Source organism: Boleophthalmus pectinirostris, unplaced genomic scaffold, assembly GCF_026225935.1.
Source record: "Boleophthalmus pectinirostris isolate CB_2022bp ecotype Guang Dong unplaced genomic scaffold, ASM2622593v1 HiC_scaffold_22, whole genome shotgun sequence".
Taxonomy (NCBI): domain Eukaryota; kingdom Metazoa; phylum Chordata; class Actinopteri; order Gobiiformes; family Gobiidae; genus Boleophthalmus; species Boleophthalmus pectinirostris.
This window is the reverse complement of record NW_026571190.1, coordinates 33984165-34002836: the sequence shown is the minus strand read 5'-3', so window position 1 is coordinate 34002836 and position 18672 is coordinate 33984165. Positions and strand designations below refer to the sequence as shown.

The window sequence follows — 18672 nt, the reverse complement described above, 5'->3', positions numbered from 1 at the left end:
TTGTGTGTTGGGGTGGCGACGCGAGCTTGCCGTTAGTTGCCATGGTGTCTTTCTGACCCAGTTGTTGAAGGTTTCCACTGATGTTTAACCCTTATTTGTTCCTAGTCCTTCGTATGATCCAACTAGGGCTGCACAATACGTCACTATCAAATCGAAATTGCAGTTTGAATTGGCACACGTGTCAAATCGCAAACAAACTGCAGTTATTTAGATCGTAAAATGTCCTCCTCAAAGAACAGAATGGATAAATCTTGGTCTACCTGTAGTTTAGACCTCCACAAACTAATCTTGTATTAGTTTAACGTTCGTCATTTTGGTACAAATGAAAAAAACGAAATCTGCGACTCTCTAATCTGCAGCTATCCATTGGAGGTGCTGATAACTTCACAGCTCTTTGTTATGATGAAGTTCACGGCGACATCAGCTTCCATTGGGCACTGCATTTTTCTAACAGCGGACTTCTTTCTTTTAGTAACTCGTTTTAGAAGAATATTGTGGTTTAAATGTCCAAATTATATAAAAATGATGCATGGGCGTCAGAGGTTATAAGTATACAGCAGACAGAAGCACAATAGGTCTTCTTTAAATAAGAATTACATATCTTATCTTAGTACTTTCCAGAAAAATCATAATACAGTCTTTACCCAAAATCGTGCAGCCCTAGCCCCTTCCCTCACTCCCTCCCTCTTGTCCTGGGTTATTATAGAGACACGATGCTGCTGTTTTAAGGGTTCATTTGCTCCTAGTGTCCTCCTAATCTCTAGTGTTTGCTGTGAATTTCAACTGTAACTTTAAGGTTTCTGTCAATTTAACTCTTTTCTGTGTGGTATTGATGCTGTAAATCTTTGAATCAATGTTGCTCACTGTTCGGGTTTAAGACGAAATAAGGTCAAATATTCAAATCACTCAGGGGCAAAAGCGTTACTCTTTAAAGTCAAAAGTGTGTGCATTATTCAATCTGAGATCTACTCAACTTTTTATTTTTTTAATTACTTACAATCATGAAATTAATTATGAAACAGTCCACTGATCAATGTTTATTCTGCATCCTTTTCTTCTGCCACTCGACATGGTAAATTAGTAAATGAGTCCGTAAATCCACATCTCCACTTTAGACATGGCGGAAAGGAAGCCAGATAAGAACGTTTACTTTTTATTTAGACAGCGCCCCCCAGAGGCCCAGGGACAGGTGTCTGTGCAGATGCCTGTGTGTCTGTCTGCGGAGGGCGACTCTCTGTGGCGTGTGCAGTACGAGCTATTTAAACACTGGCCCCAACAAATCTATAACACCCGCTCTGTTTGTGATGATGTTTACGGCAATGTCAACTTTCATTGGGCACCGTGGTAGTCTGAGGAATATTTCTTTAATTAAGTCTTTTTAGATGAATACTGCGATTTAAAATGTGCACATTTTAATATAATGATCCATGGGTGTTGCAGATTATAACTTCATAACAGACTCAAGCACAATAAGTGACTTTTAAGAAGAGCTTCTGCTGCTCTTCTACCACAGTCTTTCCTTTGGTTTCAAGTTGTTCCTGTTCTTGAGAATAATCTTGTAAGGCTGACTCACTGGTTCGACAAGCACACATTTTCAACTTTGCAAAAACATAGATTTTGGAAGAGCTGTAGTTTCTCATGAGCACAATTAAAGGGCATCTTAGAACATAATAAAAACAGTCTTGTCATTTAACGGTGTAATGTGATGTGGAGTTTAGTATCACTGATAGTTTTCTCAGCATTTACAGTTAGTCATTATTTTCCTCTTGTTTTTGTCACTGTTGCATTCTGTCCAATTTGGAGACAAAATCTCAAAAGGTGATTGATTAAAAGTTGGAATGCAGATGAAATTAGCCACAATAAGGACATATGGAGTATTTTACATGAGCTTGCTGCTGGAGCACTGTGAGGACTGTTAAAGGTACACTATGTAACTTTTTGGTTACTTTTTAGTTGGGGGTTCATCACCTGCTTGTTTCTATAGATATGTCATTGCTTTGTCTGGAATGTTCCACAGTGGAACATTAGACAGCTCCTCTTTACATTTAGACCCCGTTTACACTGAAACAAATCCGCGTATCACCGTATCGAAAACGATCTGCGTCCACACACGTCGTTTCTCTGTCTGCAATCCTTATCCACACATCTTTGAGCATATTTGTTTACATTTTACAGAAACTAAACTTAAAACCACATGTCTAATTAGCATAAATTGAGCCCTCAAAACAGCTCGCTATTGTGCGCTGATGCGGTTCAGCTTCAGTCGGACTGAAGGACACAACTCAGTGGATTATATGTTCTTTCTGTGACAGAGGGGTGTTCTGCTGATGGTGAGTCTGTTCTGTTCTTCTGTCGCGTTGGAGAAGGTTCATATTAAGCTTTTCAGAGATTATATGTCTGCTGGTCATACACATAGGCCGTATATATGAATATATTCTAGCCTCTTAGTGTTTTGGCGGTGAATTTGCTACTTCGCGGTGCATAGACCTACATCACCATATCAGCGTTTTCAGGCATCCACACAGTGCTGGAGCAGATCCGTACTAAGATGAAGTCGTGGGAGCTGGCTGCACCAGATCATTCCGTCTCTGGAGCCGTTTTCAATCGGATTAGTGTGACGAACACTGCATCTGCAATGAAAACGATTAAAATTCGAAAATAGTGTGGACGGGGCGTTACATTTAATGCCATACTGTGAAACATTCCAGACAAAACAATAACATCTCCACGGAGAAAAGTGTTTGACGGACCATCCACCAGAAAAGTTACACAGTGCACCTTTAAGCATGTTGTTTGCCTTAGATTTGCTTCACTGCTGTAGACCGCACACTGCTGCTTTATAAATGGCTCTCCAAACTCCATGAGACGGACCGATTTTTGACCATGAACACGTTGCCATGGAGACGTTTGGACCAAAGAAGCAACATTATCCTTTGTTATGAAATTGCATGAAGAAATATATGTATTATTTCAGAGTTATTGCTTTGCATGTGCTGTTATTTTTAATGTAGAGATGATTTATGATTTATTGATACAAATGGGTCAAGAAGAAAGAAACTGCTGCAGTGCTGTTTTAGTTTTAGCTTCTGCTTTGATGAAATGAAGCTCACACACACGCATGCATGTTCTGCTTATCGTTTTTATAACAATAACTAACAGTTTGGACATTTTTTTATCTATTCTGTTAACATTAAAGCAGCTTGGTTTGTGAAGCTGTACATTGTTATATAAATTCTGGTACCTTTTTTATTAATATTTGATGTTACATACAGTATAATACAATCAATGCTACATGTCCTGATAAGGCCACACACTAAAACAGTCAGATCTACACTACCAGTCAAAAGTTTGGACACACACTCTCATTCAATGTTTTTTTTTTTTCTTTTAAAGGTGTATTGCATAACTTTCCTGGTAGAGAGTCCATCACCTGCTTGTTTCTATGGGTATGTCTTAGTTTTGTTTAGAATGTTCCACAGTATGACATTAAACAGCTCTACCTTGCGTTTATTCAATTACAGGTGGTTTTATTGCTTAAAAATACCTACAAAAACAGGCGTTCTGATTGTGAGCGAGGTTGCCTCTCCACAGATCTGACCTGTTACTTTGTACTAGTATGATCACTATGAAGATAGAAAGGTTTAAAGCCATACTGTGAAACATTCCAGATAAAGCAATAGCATCTCCATAGAGGAAAACAACTGCCCGAGCCTCCGCCAGAAAAGTTACATAATGTACCTTTCTTTACGTTTCTACAAAAACTGTAATAACAAAAATATTTATATTTTGGTTCAAATTCCTCCAAGTATCAACCCTTTGTTTTGTTGACAGAGCTGCAAATCCTTACCCTTCTCACACTGAGCTTCTAGATCAGACATGTCAAACTCAGACCTGGGGGCCAAATTTGGCCTGCAATATAATTATATTTGGCCCAAATATGTATTAGAGCTGTCCCTCCGGCTACAGATAGACTATAGATACATTATTTATTTCAAATTTTGTTATTATTTTATATGATGCTTGTTCAGGATTCAATGTTTAAGCAAAACTATTATTAAACATTTATTTTAATAAGAAAAGGTTTAACATTACATATCTTGAAAGAAGCAAAAACATGCAGATGTTGTTGAAATTTTCCAATAAATATTTAATTTGACCCATGAATTAGTCCCAGTTTTTAATTTTGGCCTCTATGAATCTGAGTTTGACAGCCCTGTTGTAGATGAAGTTTTCACTTCACAGCTGCATCATGTCAGGGTCAAGAAATGTCATAAATTCAAACTAGCGTTGAAAGCAAAGAGTTTTGTTTACTACTTTCCATATATGTCTATTCATAGTTTTGATGCCTTCAGGAAGAATCTACAATGCAAATAATCATGTAAATAAAGAAGAATAAATTAAAAAGTTTGCCCACACTTTTGACTGGTAGTGTACAGTATAATGCAATGCTAAATAATAAGACTAGAAACTAAAACATGATCAGATGTGTTTTGACCATGAGGCTAAAATGGACATGTTGCCGTCATAATGTGTCTCTCGTTGGACCTGGTTAGTTTTAAAGGCCTTATATTACACAAACATGACTATTTTGAGCTTTAGGCCATGTTATAATGTTGTTACCTCCTCAAAAGCAGACCTGGACTAGTGTTTTTTTTTTTTCATTCACACATGTTTGAGCAACTCTTTATTATTAGTCTGTCTACATCTTCAAAACTCAAAATGCTCTGTTCCACCTTAATGTCATGAAGCGGTAGTTTTCATGTTAACATCTCCTTTTGCCTTTCGTTCATTTATTTCATTCATCATGTATAAAAAGACATTAACAGTTTCACAACATCAAACATACAAGAAATGAATGAAAAGGAGCAGAAAGAAGAGTAATCTTATGTTATCTGACAACTTTTCCAGTCAAAACATCAACACCGATAGTTACTTTACAACATTTCAAATCAGTACATTTCATTTCAGTCACAAATATTAATCAATTGCAAACACAAATCTTCACTTTTATGCACCATAACTTAGTTTCCTTTTTCATACATGCACATTACACTGGATTTTATGTGTTTTTTAAATGCCGTCATTGTACTTGATTCTTTTATATCTTTGTCAAGACTATTCCATAAATGAACTAGTGTCAGTAGAGATTGGCAATTCCAGGGCTGAAATTACCCAAATGTTTATTGTAAAGGTCAGTGGAGTTTAAAAACACAATGGAGCAGTACCTGTTTTACCACATGACATCACAAGGTGGAACAGAGTGTTTTCAATTTGAGAGAAGAAGTCAGCCTAAATATGCAGGATTTGTGTGTTTAAACATGTGTGATTGAAACAAAACACAACTCCAGGTCTGTTTGTGATGAGGAAATGACATTATAACATACAGTAGATCAGAAAATAGCCAAGTATGAGCTCTTTTAGATGTGTGATTGACATTTGTTCTTTTGTCTTCTTCAGGGCAGTAAAGTTCAGACCAGAGTGGGGCTCCTCATGCTGCTCTGTACCTGGATCAGCAACTGTCCCATCGCCGTCACACACTTTCTACACAACCAGGAGAACGTTCCATTCGTATCCTTAATTAAAGTAAACAAAGCACTAGATAAGGTGCTGTTTAAAGGTGCACGGCGCAACTTTTCTCTTGCTTGTCTCCATGGAGATCTTATCGCTTTGCCTGGGATGTTGCATGGTATGGCTTCAAACATTTCCATCTAGATTTTATTCATTACGGGTGTTTTTATTGCTCAAAAATACCATCATTCTGACTCTGCGCCATCTGAGTTGTTATGTAGCGTACTGCTGTAACCTAGCAAGCAGAAATGTTACGCAGTGGACCTTTAAGATGTGATCATAGTGTTGTAACAAATCACAATACTAGAATTTCAAACTCTGTTTCAATAGTAAGAAATAGACTCGAAAAAAGACTCTGTACTCAATACCGATTTCAGTACCATGATTATTAAAAAAAACACACTTTCTTTAGACACTACAATGTGGTTTTCAACATTAAATCATAGTATTTTTTTATATTCCCTATGTGCTCTTAAACTTGTTCTGTTCTAAAACTATTCAGAAAAGGTTCATTTCTGTCCAGTGAATGTGACTTTTTTTAATATCGATACCTTCTCAAATAAGTGTCTAGTTTCAATTCTAGTTTTAGTATTGATTTGTGTCTGATTTTCGATACTTTTGGCCATCCTTTATTAACATGACCCTTCAAACATCCTTAACTTGAATGAAACAGTTGACAGCACAGATCTCAGAGAACCTGGGAGAGGATGAGAGGCTCGTACAGGGTTTGTGTGCTCTGCTTCTCGGCATTTGCATCTACTACAACGACAACTCACTAGAGAACTACACAAAGTAAGTACACACTAGTTCTTTGAAGGGAAGGGATTGTATATGACGATTGTGTATTTCAGACAAACCGTGCATGTCTTAAAAGGCAAATATTGCGCTATTTCCTGATCTATGTTATTATGTGGTTTCCTCGTCTGAAACATACCTGGAGCTGTGTTTTTTTTGGAGTTGAGGAAGTGCTCCACTGTGTTTTTAAACTCCATACACATATATAATTTCAGCCCTTGAATTGCCAAACTACTGAACTAAAAGTAAAATTTTGCTGTTAACTTGAAAACTACCACTACATAACATGGTGGGACAGAGCATTTTGAGCTTTGGAGATGCAGACAGACTAAAGCATCACTACTCAAACATGTGTGAATGAAACAAAACACAACTCCAGGTTTTTGAGGAGATAACAGCATTATAACATGGCTTGAATCTCTTAAGTTAATATAATGTAATATGGGATCTTTAAAGTGTTAATACTATATTTTTCAGACAATAAGGCGCACTTAAAATCCTTTAATTTTCTCAAGAAATCAACAGTATATAATCTGGTATGCCTTATGTATTAATTCTGGTTGTGCTTACTGACCTCGAACTGATTTTATGTGGTACACGGTGCTCAAAAATCTGTGAGACTGTTTTAGTACAACTTTGGTAAGCTACGAAGCTGCACCGCTTGATTGGAGCATTAGGGCTACTGTAGTCAGGAGCCTTGCAGTGTCCGACAGAAGCTGACTGCATCAGCGCACAAGGAGTGAGCTGTTTTTTTCAGTGCTTATAGTTTATGCAAATTAGCCATGTGGTTTTATGTTTAATTTCTGTAAAACATAAACAAATGTGCAAAGCTGCATTAAACACATTATTACTCAATGTATATTTGAGGTCTCTTTGTAGGAAATAAAACTAATTTAAATGATCCACCCACATTCACATTCATAAAACACATTCACCAAGACAGAGAGACAACGCTGGGCGAATTACACCACGATATGCCGATGGATCGTGAACGCCTGGGCTAAGGGATCAGTCTCAAGTGTCGTCAGTTTGTTTCACTTAATGCTTCTTATAATCTGGTGCACTTTATGAATGAAAATAGACGAGAGAATTCAACATTATTGATATCGCGCCTTATAATTCGGTACGCCTTATAGTCTGAAAAATATGGTATATGAGCTTACGGTTTATCTTACAGATCTTATAGATAAGTTATGATAATGTGTCTAATTTTGATTTTTGTTTTTTTTCCAGAGAGAAGCTAAAGCAGCTGATAGAAAAGCGTATTGGAAAAGAGAACTTTGTAGAGAAACTGGGGTTTATCACGAAACACGAGCTGTACTCACGAGCGGCGCAGAAACCACAGCCCGTGTTCCCCTCTCCAGAGCAAATGTTGTTTGACCACGAGTTCACCAAACTAGTCAAAGATCTGGAGGGTCAGTAACAACTTTTTCATATAATCGATATATCAGTATGGTCATTAAAAGGGGGTGTTTTGCCAAAATTGACTTTTAAGAACTTTCTACAAGGTTTTAGGGAAGGGGGAGTGACTTAGCACACAGAACAAAGGGAAGTTAGACTCAGAGCATCAAGAGTGAAAGTGAAAAGTATTTAACATGTTAATAGAGGGTCGTGCTTTGCCTGGAATTTTCCAAAGTATGGCATTATTTTTTCTGTAGCATTTATTTCATTAGCTGTGTTTTATTGTTCTAAAATACCCTAGAAAACATGCATTATTCTGTGTTTTATTGGGGTCGCAACTCCAATTTTGTGACAAGGTAGATGGATTTAATGCCATACTTTGGAAAATTTCAAGCAAAAGAATTAACATCTTGGCAGCAGACCTTTCCCCTGGGAATGTTACCTAGTGCTGATCTGAATGTTTAATCTATTGTTGTTCACAGGGATGATAACGAAGGCCGTTCACAAATCCAGTGAAGAAGAGAAGAAGGAAGAGGAAGTGAAGAAAACGTTAGAACAGCACGACAACATTGTAACTCAGTACAAAGAACTAATCAGAGAGCAGGTGAGCATCACTGAACTCTTTGAATAAATGTGCCAGTATAGTCCAATGCAAATCTGATTTATGTTTAATGTTTTCCAGGATGCTGAGATCCAGAAGTTGAAGGAGCAGGTGGCCTCTGTGTCGACTCAGAACGAGCAGCTCCAGACCACGATCACACAGCAGGTCTCCCAGATCCAACAGCACAAGGACCAGTACAACATCCTCAAGCTTAAATTAGGTTTGTCCCCATCACCACTAAGAATATTTATACAAAACTAGATACTCATTTGAGCAGGTATCGATACTGGGGCTACACAATATATCACAGCATACTCAATTTATACTAGAAGTGGGACCAAGTTGTCGTTTTGCAAGTCTCAAGTAAGTCTCAAGTCTTTGACTTCAAGTCTTAAAAATAGTGACTCAAATCTGACTCGAGTACAAGTCACGACTTGCAAGTCCTCACCTCTGATTTATTGTAATAACGCCAAGAATCTGATCTATTTGGAGATCAATAACGTAGACAGCAGAAGATACATTCATAATAAAATAAAATCAGTCATAGCAGCTCTAAACCTGACGGGACGGGAACGCTTGTTGAAGGTCTAAGGTTTTATCAGATCTATGATGTAAGCGGGAGTCTGGCCATGGAGGGCCCTAAAGGTCAGCACCAGGATCTTAAAGTGGACACGAAACAAAACAGGGAGCCAATATAAGTATTTTAATACTGGAGTGATCTGTGCTCTACTGGTGTGGGTCAGAACCTTGCGGCAGAGTTTTGGACCATCTGCAATCATGTCAGTTCCTTCTTGCTGAGGCACGTAAAAAAAACTGTTACAATAGTCTAGTCTCGAGGACACAAATGCATGGATTACCATCTCTAACTCAGCTTTAGAAATCATCGTGCAAAGTTTAGATGTGTTTCGCAGTTGGAAAAAGCGATGTCTTTAGAACACCACTCTAAGCAACTCACTAAATACTGCATCATCAAAAAATACTCTTCGATTTCTTAAGTTGTTTTAGTTGTTTAGTTTCACTTTCTGGAACAACAAGAAGAGTCTCTGTTTTGTCTGGGTTCAACTGAAGGCTGTTATCACTTAGACTATTAGACTATTTATCTATCTAAGGTTGTTCATCTGTCAATATGTTAAATAAAGCAGATTTTATGATTTTCATTACTGAGTCCATAGTTAGCCGTAATTTAATCCTGTTAGTAAATTAAAGCATTTTGTTTTATTATAACTGAAATTACTAAGGCAAAAAGTATCGTCAGAAATATTAATAATATCAATATGTCACTTCTTAACCATATTGCCAAATTTTCTGATATTGTGCAGCTCTAGTCTGTACAAAAAAATGACGTGTTAATAAATTGTTTTCAACACATGGCAACAGAGTGATCTAAAACCCACTCTTTAAAGTATGTGTCTCATATTTGCAGGTAAAGACAATCAAAGCCAGTCGAGCAGTCAGGGGGACGTGTCTCAGGTGAATGGGGTGCAGCAGACGGAGGAAATGACGCAGCTTCGGGACGAGGTGGAGGAGCTCCGCAAACAGAACGCTCTCCTACAGACTCAGCTCGGGGACAAGGACTCACTCATCAACACACTGGTTAGTCAAATAAGAGTGAATATGGAAATCTTTATTTAAATATAAGTCCTAAGGCTGTTTAAGTAATGTTTAAGTATTTTGGTGATATCTTCCGGGCCCTATTCAAACTCTCCTTACGATTAGCTGTAAGATTCTGTGCAATGCTCCGCCCACAAGCCTTCATCGCCCACGCTCCGACATGGCAATTTTCCATAAATATACAAAAACATGATACAAAACTTGTACACAACAACTTGACAAACGTGATGCGATGTGCGGTGTGCACAATTAGCATGCTGATTGTGTCGTGATAGCACGCTGAATATAAAACATATAAAACACAGAGTATAAAACATGTTAACAATACGTTAATACGTTGCAGAAAATATACTTTTCAAAACAATAAAAGGTAATATGGTGATCTAAATATATGTTATGTGTTAGTAGTTAATACCCCATAGAAGTAAAATACCGTATTTTCTGCACTATAGGGCACTCTGGATTATAAGGCGCACTGTCATTGAATGGTCTATTTGCAAACTTTTTTCACATATAAACCGCACCGGACTATAAGGCGCATTAAACGAAACACAACAGTTAGATAAGTCAGTCAAACTTTATTTAACATGTTCACAATAACTCTCAACTTTGTTCAACAACTGTCTGAGACGCTAAATTGTTAGCCTATTCACAATAACTCATAATTGTTCAAACAGTTGGGTGATTCCGGCGTCCAGCACGCCCGCATCCCTCTCGTCATTATCCGGTCAGTGTGGTTACTGTTCCCTGGCAGTTCAGTGATGATTCTGGTCTTGGTGAAAGCTCGGACCACAGTTGATACTGATCCTTAGCCCAGGCGTCCACGATCCGTTGGCAGATCGTGGTGTAAGTCGCTCGGCACTGTCTCTCTGTCTTGGTGAATGTGTGTTCTCCTTCTCTCATCCACTGTTCCCACGCAGCTCACACTTTCACTTTATAATAGTCTTGAGTTTAAAGTCGGCGTTGTCAGCGTGTCTCTTGACAGATGCATTTTGATATTAAAAAGGAACATCGCGGAGTAATACATACTGTGATTCCGACTACGGGAGCTGTAATGCTGGAAGTGGTGCGGCTTTGTAGTTTACTAAAGTCGTACTAAGACACCCCAATAAATTAATGTATAAGGTGCTCTGGATTATAAAGGTGCACAGTTGTTTTTTGATGAAATTAAAGGTTTTTAATTGCGCCCTATAGTGTGAATACGGTACACCCTCTTGGCAAAAAAGCATTGATTTAGCAAGCATCTTATAACTATACAACAAATACTCCCCTTAATACAGCAAATAACAAAAAGTGTTGATATTATTTCCATTGTACATGTATTAATCATGGTTTTCACTGTCACCCAGAGATCAGAAGCAACACTATCACCAGACGCTCCATCTGACAACACAGAACTACTCAAGGTTTGTGTCAATTATCCAGACTTGTATTGTACTTGATTGTAGGGCTGTAGTCAGGGGAGAAAAACTTAGACCCTCTTCCCCTTGATTTATATTAGATGGAGGCTCATGTGAAGTTTCTAGCTCCGGGCCCCCAAATTTCTATTGATGGGTCTATCTGTAGTCGACTAAAAAAATTCTTGGTTGACTAAAGACATGTCCTGCAAATTGATTAGTTGATTAAAAAGAGGGTGTGGCAAAAGCTCTCAAAACTATTGCGTATCTCTGTGTATCTGACCCAAACTGCACTTACAAGACTACACCTGCAGGGGGAGTCCATGCAAAAACAACAAACAACTATTTATGTAGGAAAAAATACTAGGAAACAGATTAAATGTGTGAATCTTGAGCTTCTTTTTTACATCTTTACATAAATACCAACTACCAAACCAAACCAAAACTTCTCCTTTGTGCTGTCCCTTATGAATCCTTATCTAAATAACATTATTAATCAACTAATACACATGTTAGACTACAATCCTATATATTATTGACATTTAACTCTCATATTTTAGGAGCTGGAGGCTTTGAGAAGTCAGGTTCAGGCTCAGTCAACAGAAATCAGCCAACTACAGACGGAGAGACAAGAGCTGCTGAGAAGAGCTGAAGCCACAATGGTAAAAACACATGAAACTGAAGGCAAATCTTTATTAAAACTTATCTTAACAGGAGACCATAATAATATTAATTTTGTCTCTTTTCATCCAGGCGTCAGACACAGTTCAAAGCAGTGACGGCTCAGAAGACCGCGCCAAAGTGACAGAGCTGGAAAACAGACTCGCTGCACAGACGTCGGAGACAGAGAGACTAAAGGTAAGTAAAGGGAAAGTTCTGGTTTAAAGGGCTTTTATTACACTATGTTCTCATCAAAAACCGACCTGGAGTTGTGTTTTGTTTCATTCACACATGTTTAATACACAAACAATGCACATTTAGACTGAGTTTTAGGCTCACTGTCTGTAACAGTTGCTGTGAGCCTCGTCTTTTTGGTCTTAAAATGTTCGTATTAACCCTCTCCACATGATCTTTGTGTTTTTATTTCGCTATTTTGTCTGTTACAAAAATCGTATTCATAACTGGCTGGCTCCATATTCGCTCCTGTAACCATTAGCATCTCAAATTTCTTTTTATTTGGATAATTTCCGCCCTGGAACTGTCAGTCTCTGCTAAACTAGGGTGACCAGATTTTCAAAATAAAAAACTGGGACACTCCTGGTTTTGGGTGGTTTGCATTAATAAAATTGTGAGACGAGTGCATAATTAAGGAAAATTAACCCATGAATGTGAGTCAGTATAGTCACATTTTCTTTTCATGGTCATTTTTAAGGAGCTTTTCTGTATTTTACCTCAACAAATGACAATTTATGCCTCTCTTTACTGTTGGCAGGTGTCAAACTGGGCAAAAATAGGGACACCTGGGACATTTTTTGTATAAAACTGGGGTAAATCACTGGTTTTAGATAAATCTGCTGGGACAGGGGACACAGGGCTCAAAACTGGGACTGTCCTGGGTAAATAGGAATGTCTGGTCACCCTATACTAAACAAATTTATGTTTATGTTTATGTTATTGTTTATGTTTGAATTGCGGCACACAAAGACACAGTGGCTTCACCTCTCTGTATCTGTGCTCCTTTTTTGTGATTTTTTTGTATGTATTTTTTGCATTTTGCACATAAAATGGACTTTAATATTTGCTACAACCGTATGGAATTACTGGACATTGGTTTTTAACAGAGCATTTTGAGCTTTGGAGATGTAGACAGAGGATTGCTCAAACTTGTGTGAATGAAACAAAGCACAACTCTAGGTATATTTTTGATGAGGTAACAGTATTAAAACACAGCTAAAAGCTCACAAGAGTCGATTTTGTGTAATGCAGGACCTTTAATTTGTGTATCTTCTGTTCTGCCACAGGGGGAGCTCAAGAGCTTGTCAGAGGGCCGGGCAGACTTGGAGCAGCAGCTAGCGTCAGCCTCCAGCTCTGTGGCGATCCTGCAGACAGAGAAGTCCAAACTCCAGACAGATCTACAGGAGTCCAAGAAAGAGCAAGACGACCTCCTCATGCTGCTCGCCGACCAGGACCAGAAGATACACAACCTCCGACAGAGACTCAAGGACCTGGGAGAGACGGTACATAAACACAGACTAGGACTGTCAAAAGTATCAAAAATCAGATACTAATCAATACTAAAACTAGTACTGAAACTAGATACTCATTTGAGCAGGAATTGATAATAAAAAGTCACAGGGCAGAAATGAACCTTTCCTGAATAGCTTTAGAATGATATTGAGCTTTATCAGAACAAGTATAAGATAGGGTAGACATGTCAAACTCAGGCCCGGGGACCAAATTTGGCTTGCGAGATCATTTCAAATATGTATTAGAGCTGCCCGCTGGTTACAGATAGGCTATAGAGAGATTATTTAAAATTTTGTTATTATTTTATATTATGCTTGTACTGGATTAAATGTTTAAACAAAACTATTATTAAATATTCATTTTAATTAGAAAAGGTTTAACATTACATATCTCGAAAGAGGAGAAAACATGCGGATGTTGTTTTTCAATAAAAATTTTGGCCCTCTGTGAATTTGAGTTTGACACCCCTGAGATAGGGTGACCAGATGTTCCCATTTACCCGGGACAGTCCCAGTTTTGAGCCCTGTGTCCCCTGTCCCGGCAGATTTATCCAAAACCACTGATTTTTCCCAATTTTATACAAGAACTGTCCCAGGTGTCCCTATTTTTGACCAATTTGATCCCTGCCAACGGTAAAAAGAGGCATAAATTGTAGTTTGTTTAGGTAAAATACAGAAAAGCTGCATAAAAATTACAAAAACATAAAGAAACCAGGGATGTTTCAGTGTTTTATTTTGAAAACCTGATCACCCGAGTTTAACAGCACATAAACTGGACCACTCTGGAACCTACCTGGACCACTGAGGGATTACACAGATATAATGCCACATGGTAAAAGATATATATATAAAAAAGTACTATGATTTTGTTTTTTACTATCATTGTGATATCAGAATCTGTATCCAGTATTGACTCTGTTTCTTAGTATCGAAATCAAGTTCAAAATTATCTTGACAAGACTGAAACTAACCTGATCTCTACTTATTTTTAGAATCATGACGTGTTTTTGTGTGGGGTTTATTTATGGTTAGTTTTTCAGATGCTTTTCGGCTCTCGTCTTCTGCAGTATCTTTTTATAAACTTGATTATTTATGAATGAGCTCTTGAGTGCACGGTGTTGGTAAGAAGACGACGTAGGAACCAGCTCTACCAGCTCAGGTAGTTTTTAGTGGCTTTAGTGACGACAGGTTAAAAATAGAATTAAAATAAGTTCATCAGTCATCATTTTAACACAATCTGACCATAAAGGACTGACTTAGATGGTACGACAATAAGTGAGATGATTTATGCTGTTAAATAAGTAAGAACATAAACAGTTTTTAAGTTGGTCACTCTCGTATGACCACAGACTCTTATTACTCACCTCTAGCAACAAGCTGTTAAAAAAAATTCCCCCTTAATCAGTTCTCTGTCCATCTGTGACTAACAAGTTAATATGAACCATGATTGAGGGATAAAGATTTAATGTCTTAAATGATGGAAAATTGACTCTCGTCAGCTTTAAGCCATGTTAGAATGTTGTTACATCATCAGAAACAGACCTGGAGTTGTGTTTTGTTTCAGTCACACATGTTTAAAAAAGTAAAAGGTAGCTGTTAACTTAAAACTAAAACTTGTGACCATACCGGCTTGTCAAAGCCTGATCCCGTCAGATCTCAGAAGCTAAGCAGAGCCGGGCCTGGTTAGTACTTGGATGGGAGACTGGAGGGAAAATCAGGTGCCACAGTGAGGTGCCAGTCCTTGTTGTGACCTTAGGCAAGACACTTCACCCACATTTCCTAGTATAAAAGTGGTATGTGCGTGAGTGATGGTGGTGGGCGGAGGGACGAATGGCGCCGAATGGCATGGCAGCCACGCTTCCGTCAGTATGCCCCAGAGCCGCTGTGGCTACAATAGTAGCTTAACATCACCGGGTGTGGAGAAAAAGAATAATGAATCTATAAATGCACTGTAAAGCGTCTTTGTGACATATGTCTGTGAAAAAGAGCTATATAAATAAAGACTTACTGACTTACTTATTTACTTACTTACTTCATGACATCACAAGTTGGAGCAGAGCGCTTTGAGCTTTGTAGATGTAGACAGACATGCTGTCGGGAGAACTGACTCGGATTTATCGAATATTCAATAGAATGCAGGGTAATAACAAAGGATCAGATATGTGTCAATGAAACAAAACACAACTGCAGATATGTTTTTGACAAGGTAACAACATTATAACATGGCTTAAATAGTCAATAAACAATAGTCAGAAGTGCATAATTTAGGCCCTTTAAGTCAAATTATCAGGTTTTAAAGTGAATATGAACAACCTAGATCAGAAAATATCGCAATATGTGCTCTTTTAAACCTTTACTTTCTTTATATCCTAAATTCTGCATTTTGTGTTTGTGTGTTTCACTTGAGTCAAACTGTGACATTGTGTTCACAGGTGGAGGATGAAGATGACCTGGACGCTCGGGACCAAACGGATGACGACGACGAAGATGAGGACGAAGAAGACAATGAAGACTAACTATAGGAGCACTGAAGAGAAAACGCTACAGTCTGGTTCTACATTTTGAGTTTGACTGAAAATACACAACTGGAAAACTGGAAAACGCGACTCTCCTCTGCCGCTCTTTTATTTTTGTTCACATGTTCACCGTAGCTGTTCAGTTGATTCCTCTCTCATTATACTTTAAATTGTTATGGGGTTGTTAAGTACGATGTCACGTCTGGGTCTCAGTTGTTTCATTTTATTCTGATATGTAACGCAGCTCCAAGTTCGCGCCTGTAAAATCCTAGCCTCGATGAGCTTCATTTGACTGGAGACGAACGCATTTAGTCCACGAAGATGCAGTCAGCAGATCAAATTACAGCAAATATTAAGGTTCACAGACATTCCTAAATCTAACTCTGATGCTAACCTTAAGCTGATTGTCAAAAATCAACATTTGCGAGCTTTACCGCTATCAAAAAAACGTCTCTTGTTCGGTATAACTGCGTTTGAGGGAAAACTGGGTCAGACACATCAACGGAAAGTAAAAAAAAAAAAGATGCTGCGTGCGTTTTTGTTATAATTTTAGGTTTAAATGAGTCTTTTCTTGTCAAAAACGGCAGGTGAATAGGACAACACTGTGTGAAAGTGGGTCGCCATGGTTTCCCTGGACGAAATGCAGAGTTTTTAGGGAGTCCCAGGAAACTGTTGGACCCTTAAGTGACAGTATTTTCTTAACAGCCCTTTACGTTTTACTTCTACAGTGTTCATTGTCATTATTCTGTTTATTTACAAAAACAAAGCTAGCAGCAAAGTATGACGTCACCTGGATGAAGTTTAATGTAGCAACAAAATCCATGTATCATTCGTTCGTTCGTTTTTCAGTATAAAACCAAACATAAGAAAATGAAAAAACAATCATTTTCTTCATTATTTGTCTCCAAAACCAAAATGAAAAAACGGATAACAAATCATTTTTTCAGTTTTCGATTTTGTGTTTAAATGAATTTCCCGTTTCCGTGACTTAAACTGCGATGCCGGACTTTTGCGTCGCATATGGACTGAACCAGGACTGAACCAGGACTAAAATGTTTTCAGTCCTGGTCTGGTCCCAGTCTCAGTCCTGGTCTCAGTCCTGGTCTGGTCCTAGTCTCAGTCCCGGTCTCAGTCCCAGTGTGATCCTAATCTCAGTCCCGGTCTGGTCCTGGTCTCGATCCCGGTCTCAGTCTTGGTCCTAGTCCAGGTCTTAGTCCTGGTCTGGTCCTAGTCTGGTCCTGGTCTCGGTCCTGGTCCTGGTCCCGGTCCCTGTCTCAGTCACGGTCTGGTCACGGTCTCAGTCCTGGTCTGGTCACGGTCTCAGTCCTGGTCTGATCACGGTCTGGTCACTGTCTCAGTCCTGGTCCTGGTCAAGGTCTCAGTCCTGTTCTGGTCCTGGTCTTGGTCTGGTCCCGGACCTGGTTCAGTCCAGTATCCCAGTTTAAGTCACTGAAACGGGAAACAGCCGTTATCCATTTTTTCCATTCTTCATTTAAACACAAAATCGAAAACTGAAAAAAACAAATCATTATCCGTTTTTTCATTTTTGTTTTGGAGACAAATAATGAAGAAAATTGTTGTTTTTTTTGTTGTCTTATTTTTGGTTTTATATTGAAAAATTAATGAACAAATGATACACGGATTCTACAACTAATTTAAAATCCTATAAAAGTCCTATATTATGCAAAGTTGACTCTTGTGACCTTTAAGTAATGTTATAATGTTGTTACCTCATCAAAAACAGACCTGGAGTTATGTTTTGTTTCATTCACATATTTGAGTAACTCTTTATTATTATTCTGTCTTCATCTCCAAAGCGCAAAACGCTCTGTTCCACTTTGTGATGCTCCTTTTGCCTTAAATTCAGTAGAGATTGGCAATTCCAGAGCTGAAATTATCCAGATTTGCAACAGAGTTTTTTGAGTTTTAGAAGAACTCAGCCTAAACGCACAGGGTTTGTGTGTTAAACGTGTGAATGAAACAAAACACAACTCCAGGAAACAACATTATAACACAGATCAGAAAACAGCGTAACATGGGAGCTATAAAATATTAAATTTTTGTAACTCCATAAATCCATTTTGCGATGCTGCTTCTACAGTTGATGCATTAAAGTTCACACCACAGTTTCCATTAGTTCCCAAGTCTTTGCCTGCACCTGCATCTCTTCACGTTGGCATGTTTTTACTCCACATTTCGATTTCTGAACAGCTCTATAATGCTGCAAAATAGTCGACAGATGTAAAGATATTTTTGCAACTTTTGTCCAGTTCTAGCATCCTGCTTCTGTATATTGTGTAACTTATCAATTTATGAGCCACTCAGAAGGTAAATGGATCTGTACACCTGTATGGAAATATAATTGTAGATAATTAAATTTTACTAAATCTGCTTTGTTTCTGTGAACTTTTCATCACGTTTTCTCAAATTGTGAGGGTCTTCACAACTTTAAAGGTCGCAAAATTGGCTTTAATTGAACTTTAATGTTGTTAACTCGTCAAAAACAGACCTGGAGTTGTGTTTTTTTCATTCACACGTTTGAGTAACTGCAAAAATATCAAACTATCGCTATATCGTATCATTTAATGTGATGATAC

At 38.1% G+C, this 18672-nt stretch overlaps 1 protein-coding gene and 1 pseudogene across 7 annotated transcripts in view; both read left to right on the top strand.

Annotated features, from left to right (window-relative positions):
* uso1 (USO1 vesicle transport factor) overlaps window positions 1–18466 on the top strand; it is a 33534-nt gene extending 15068 nt beyond the window's left edge. For all 7 annotated transcript variants that reach the window (XM_055157919.1, XM_055157918.1, XM_055157917.1 and 4 more), the window contains 11 exons: window positions 5458–5568; window positions 6242–6360; window positions 7597–7778; window positions 8247–8368; window positions 8447–8585; window positions 9789–9958; window positions 11326–11382; window positions 11934–12035; window positions 12127–12231; window positions 13335–13550; window positions 15992–18466. In XM_055157919.1, coding sequence (XP_055013894.1) covers window positions 5458–5568; window positions 6242–6360; window positions 7597–7778; window positions 8247–8368; window positions 8447–8585; window positions 9789–9958; window positions 11326–11382; window positions 11934–12035; window positions 12127–12231; window positions 13335–13550; window positions 15992–16075 — 1407 coding nt within the window. In that variant the 3' untranslated portion in view covers window positions 16076–18466. The remainder of the gene's footprint in view (window positions 1–5457; window positions 5569–6241; window positions 6361–7596; window positions 7779–8246; window positions 8369–8446; window positions 8586–9788; window positions 9959–11325; window positions 11383–11933; window positions 12036–12126; window positions 12232–13334; window positions 13551–15991) is intronic.
* On the top strand, window positions 15172–15289 carry LOC129410479 (5S ribosomal RNA; annotated as a pseudogene).
* Window positions 18467–18672: the final 206 nt, after the last annotated feature.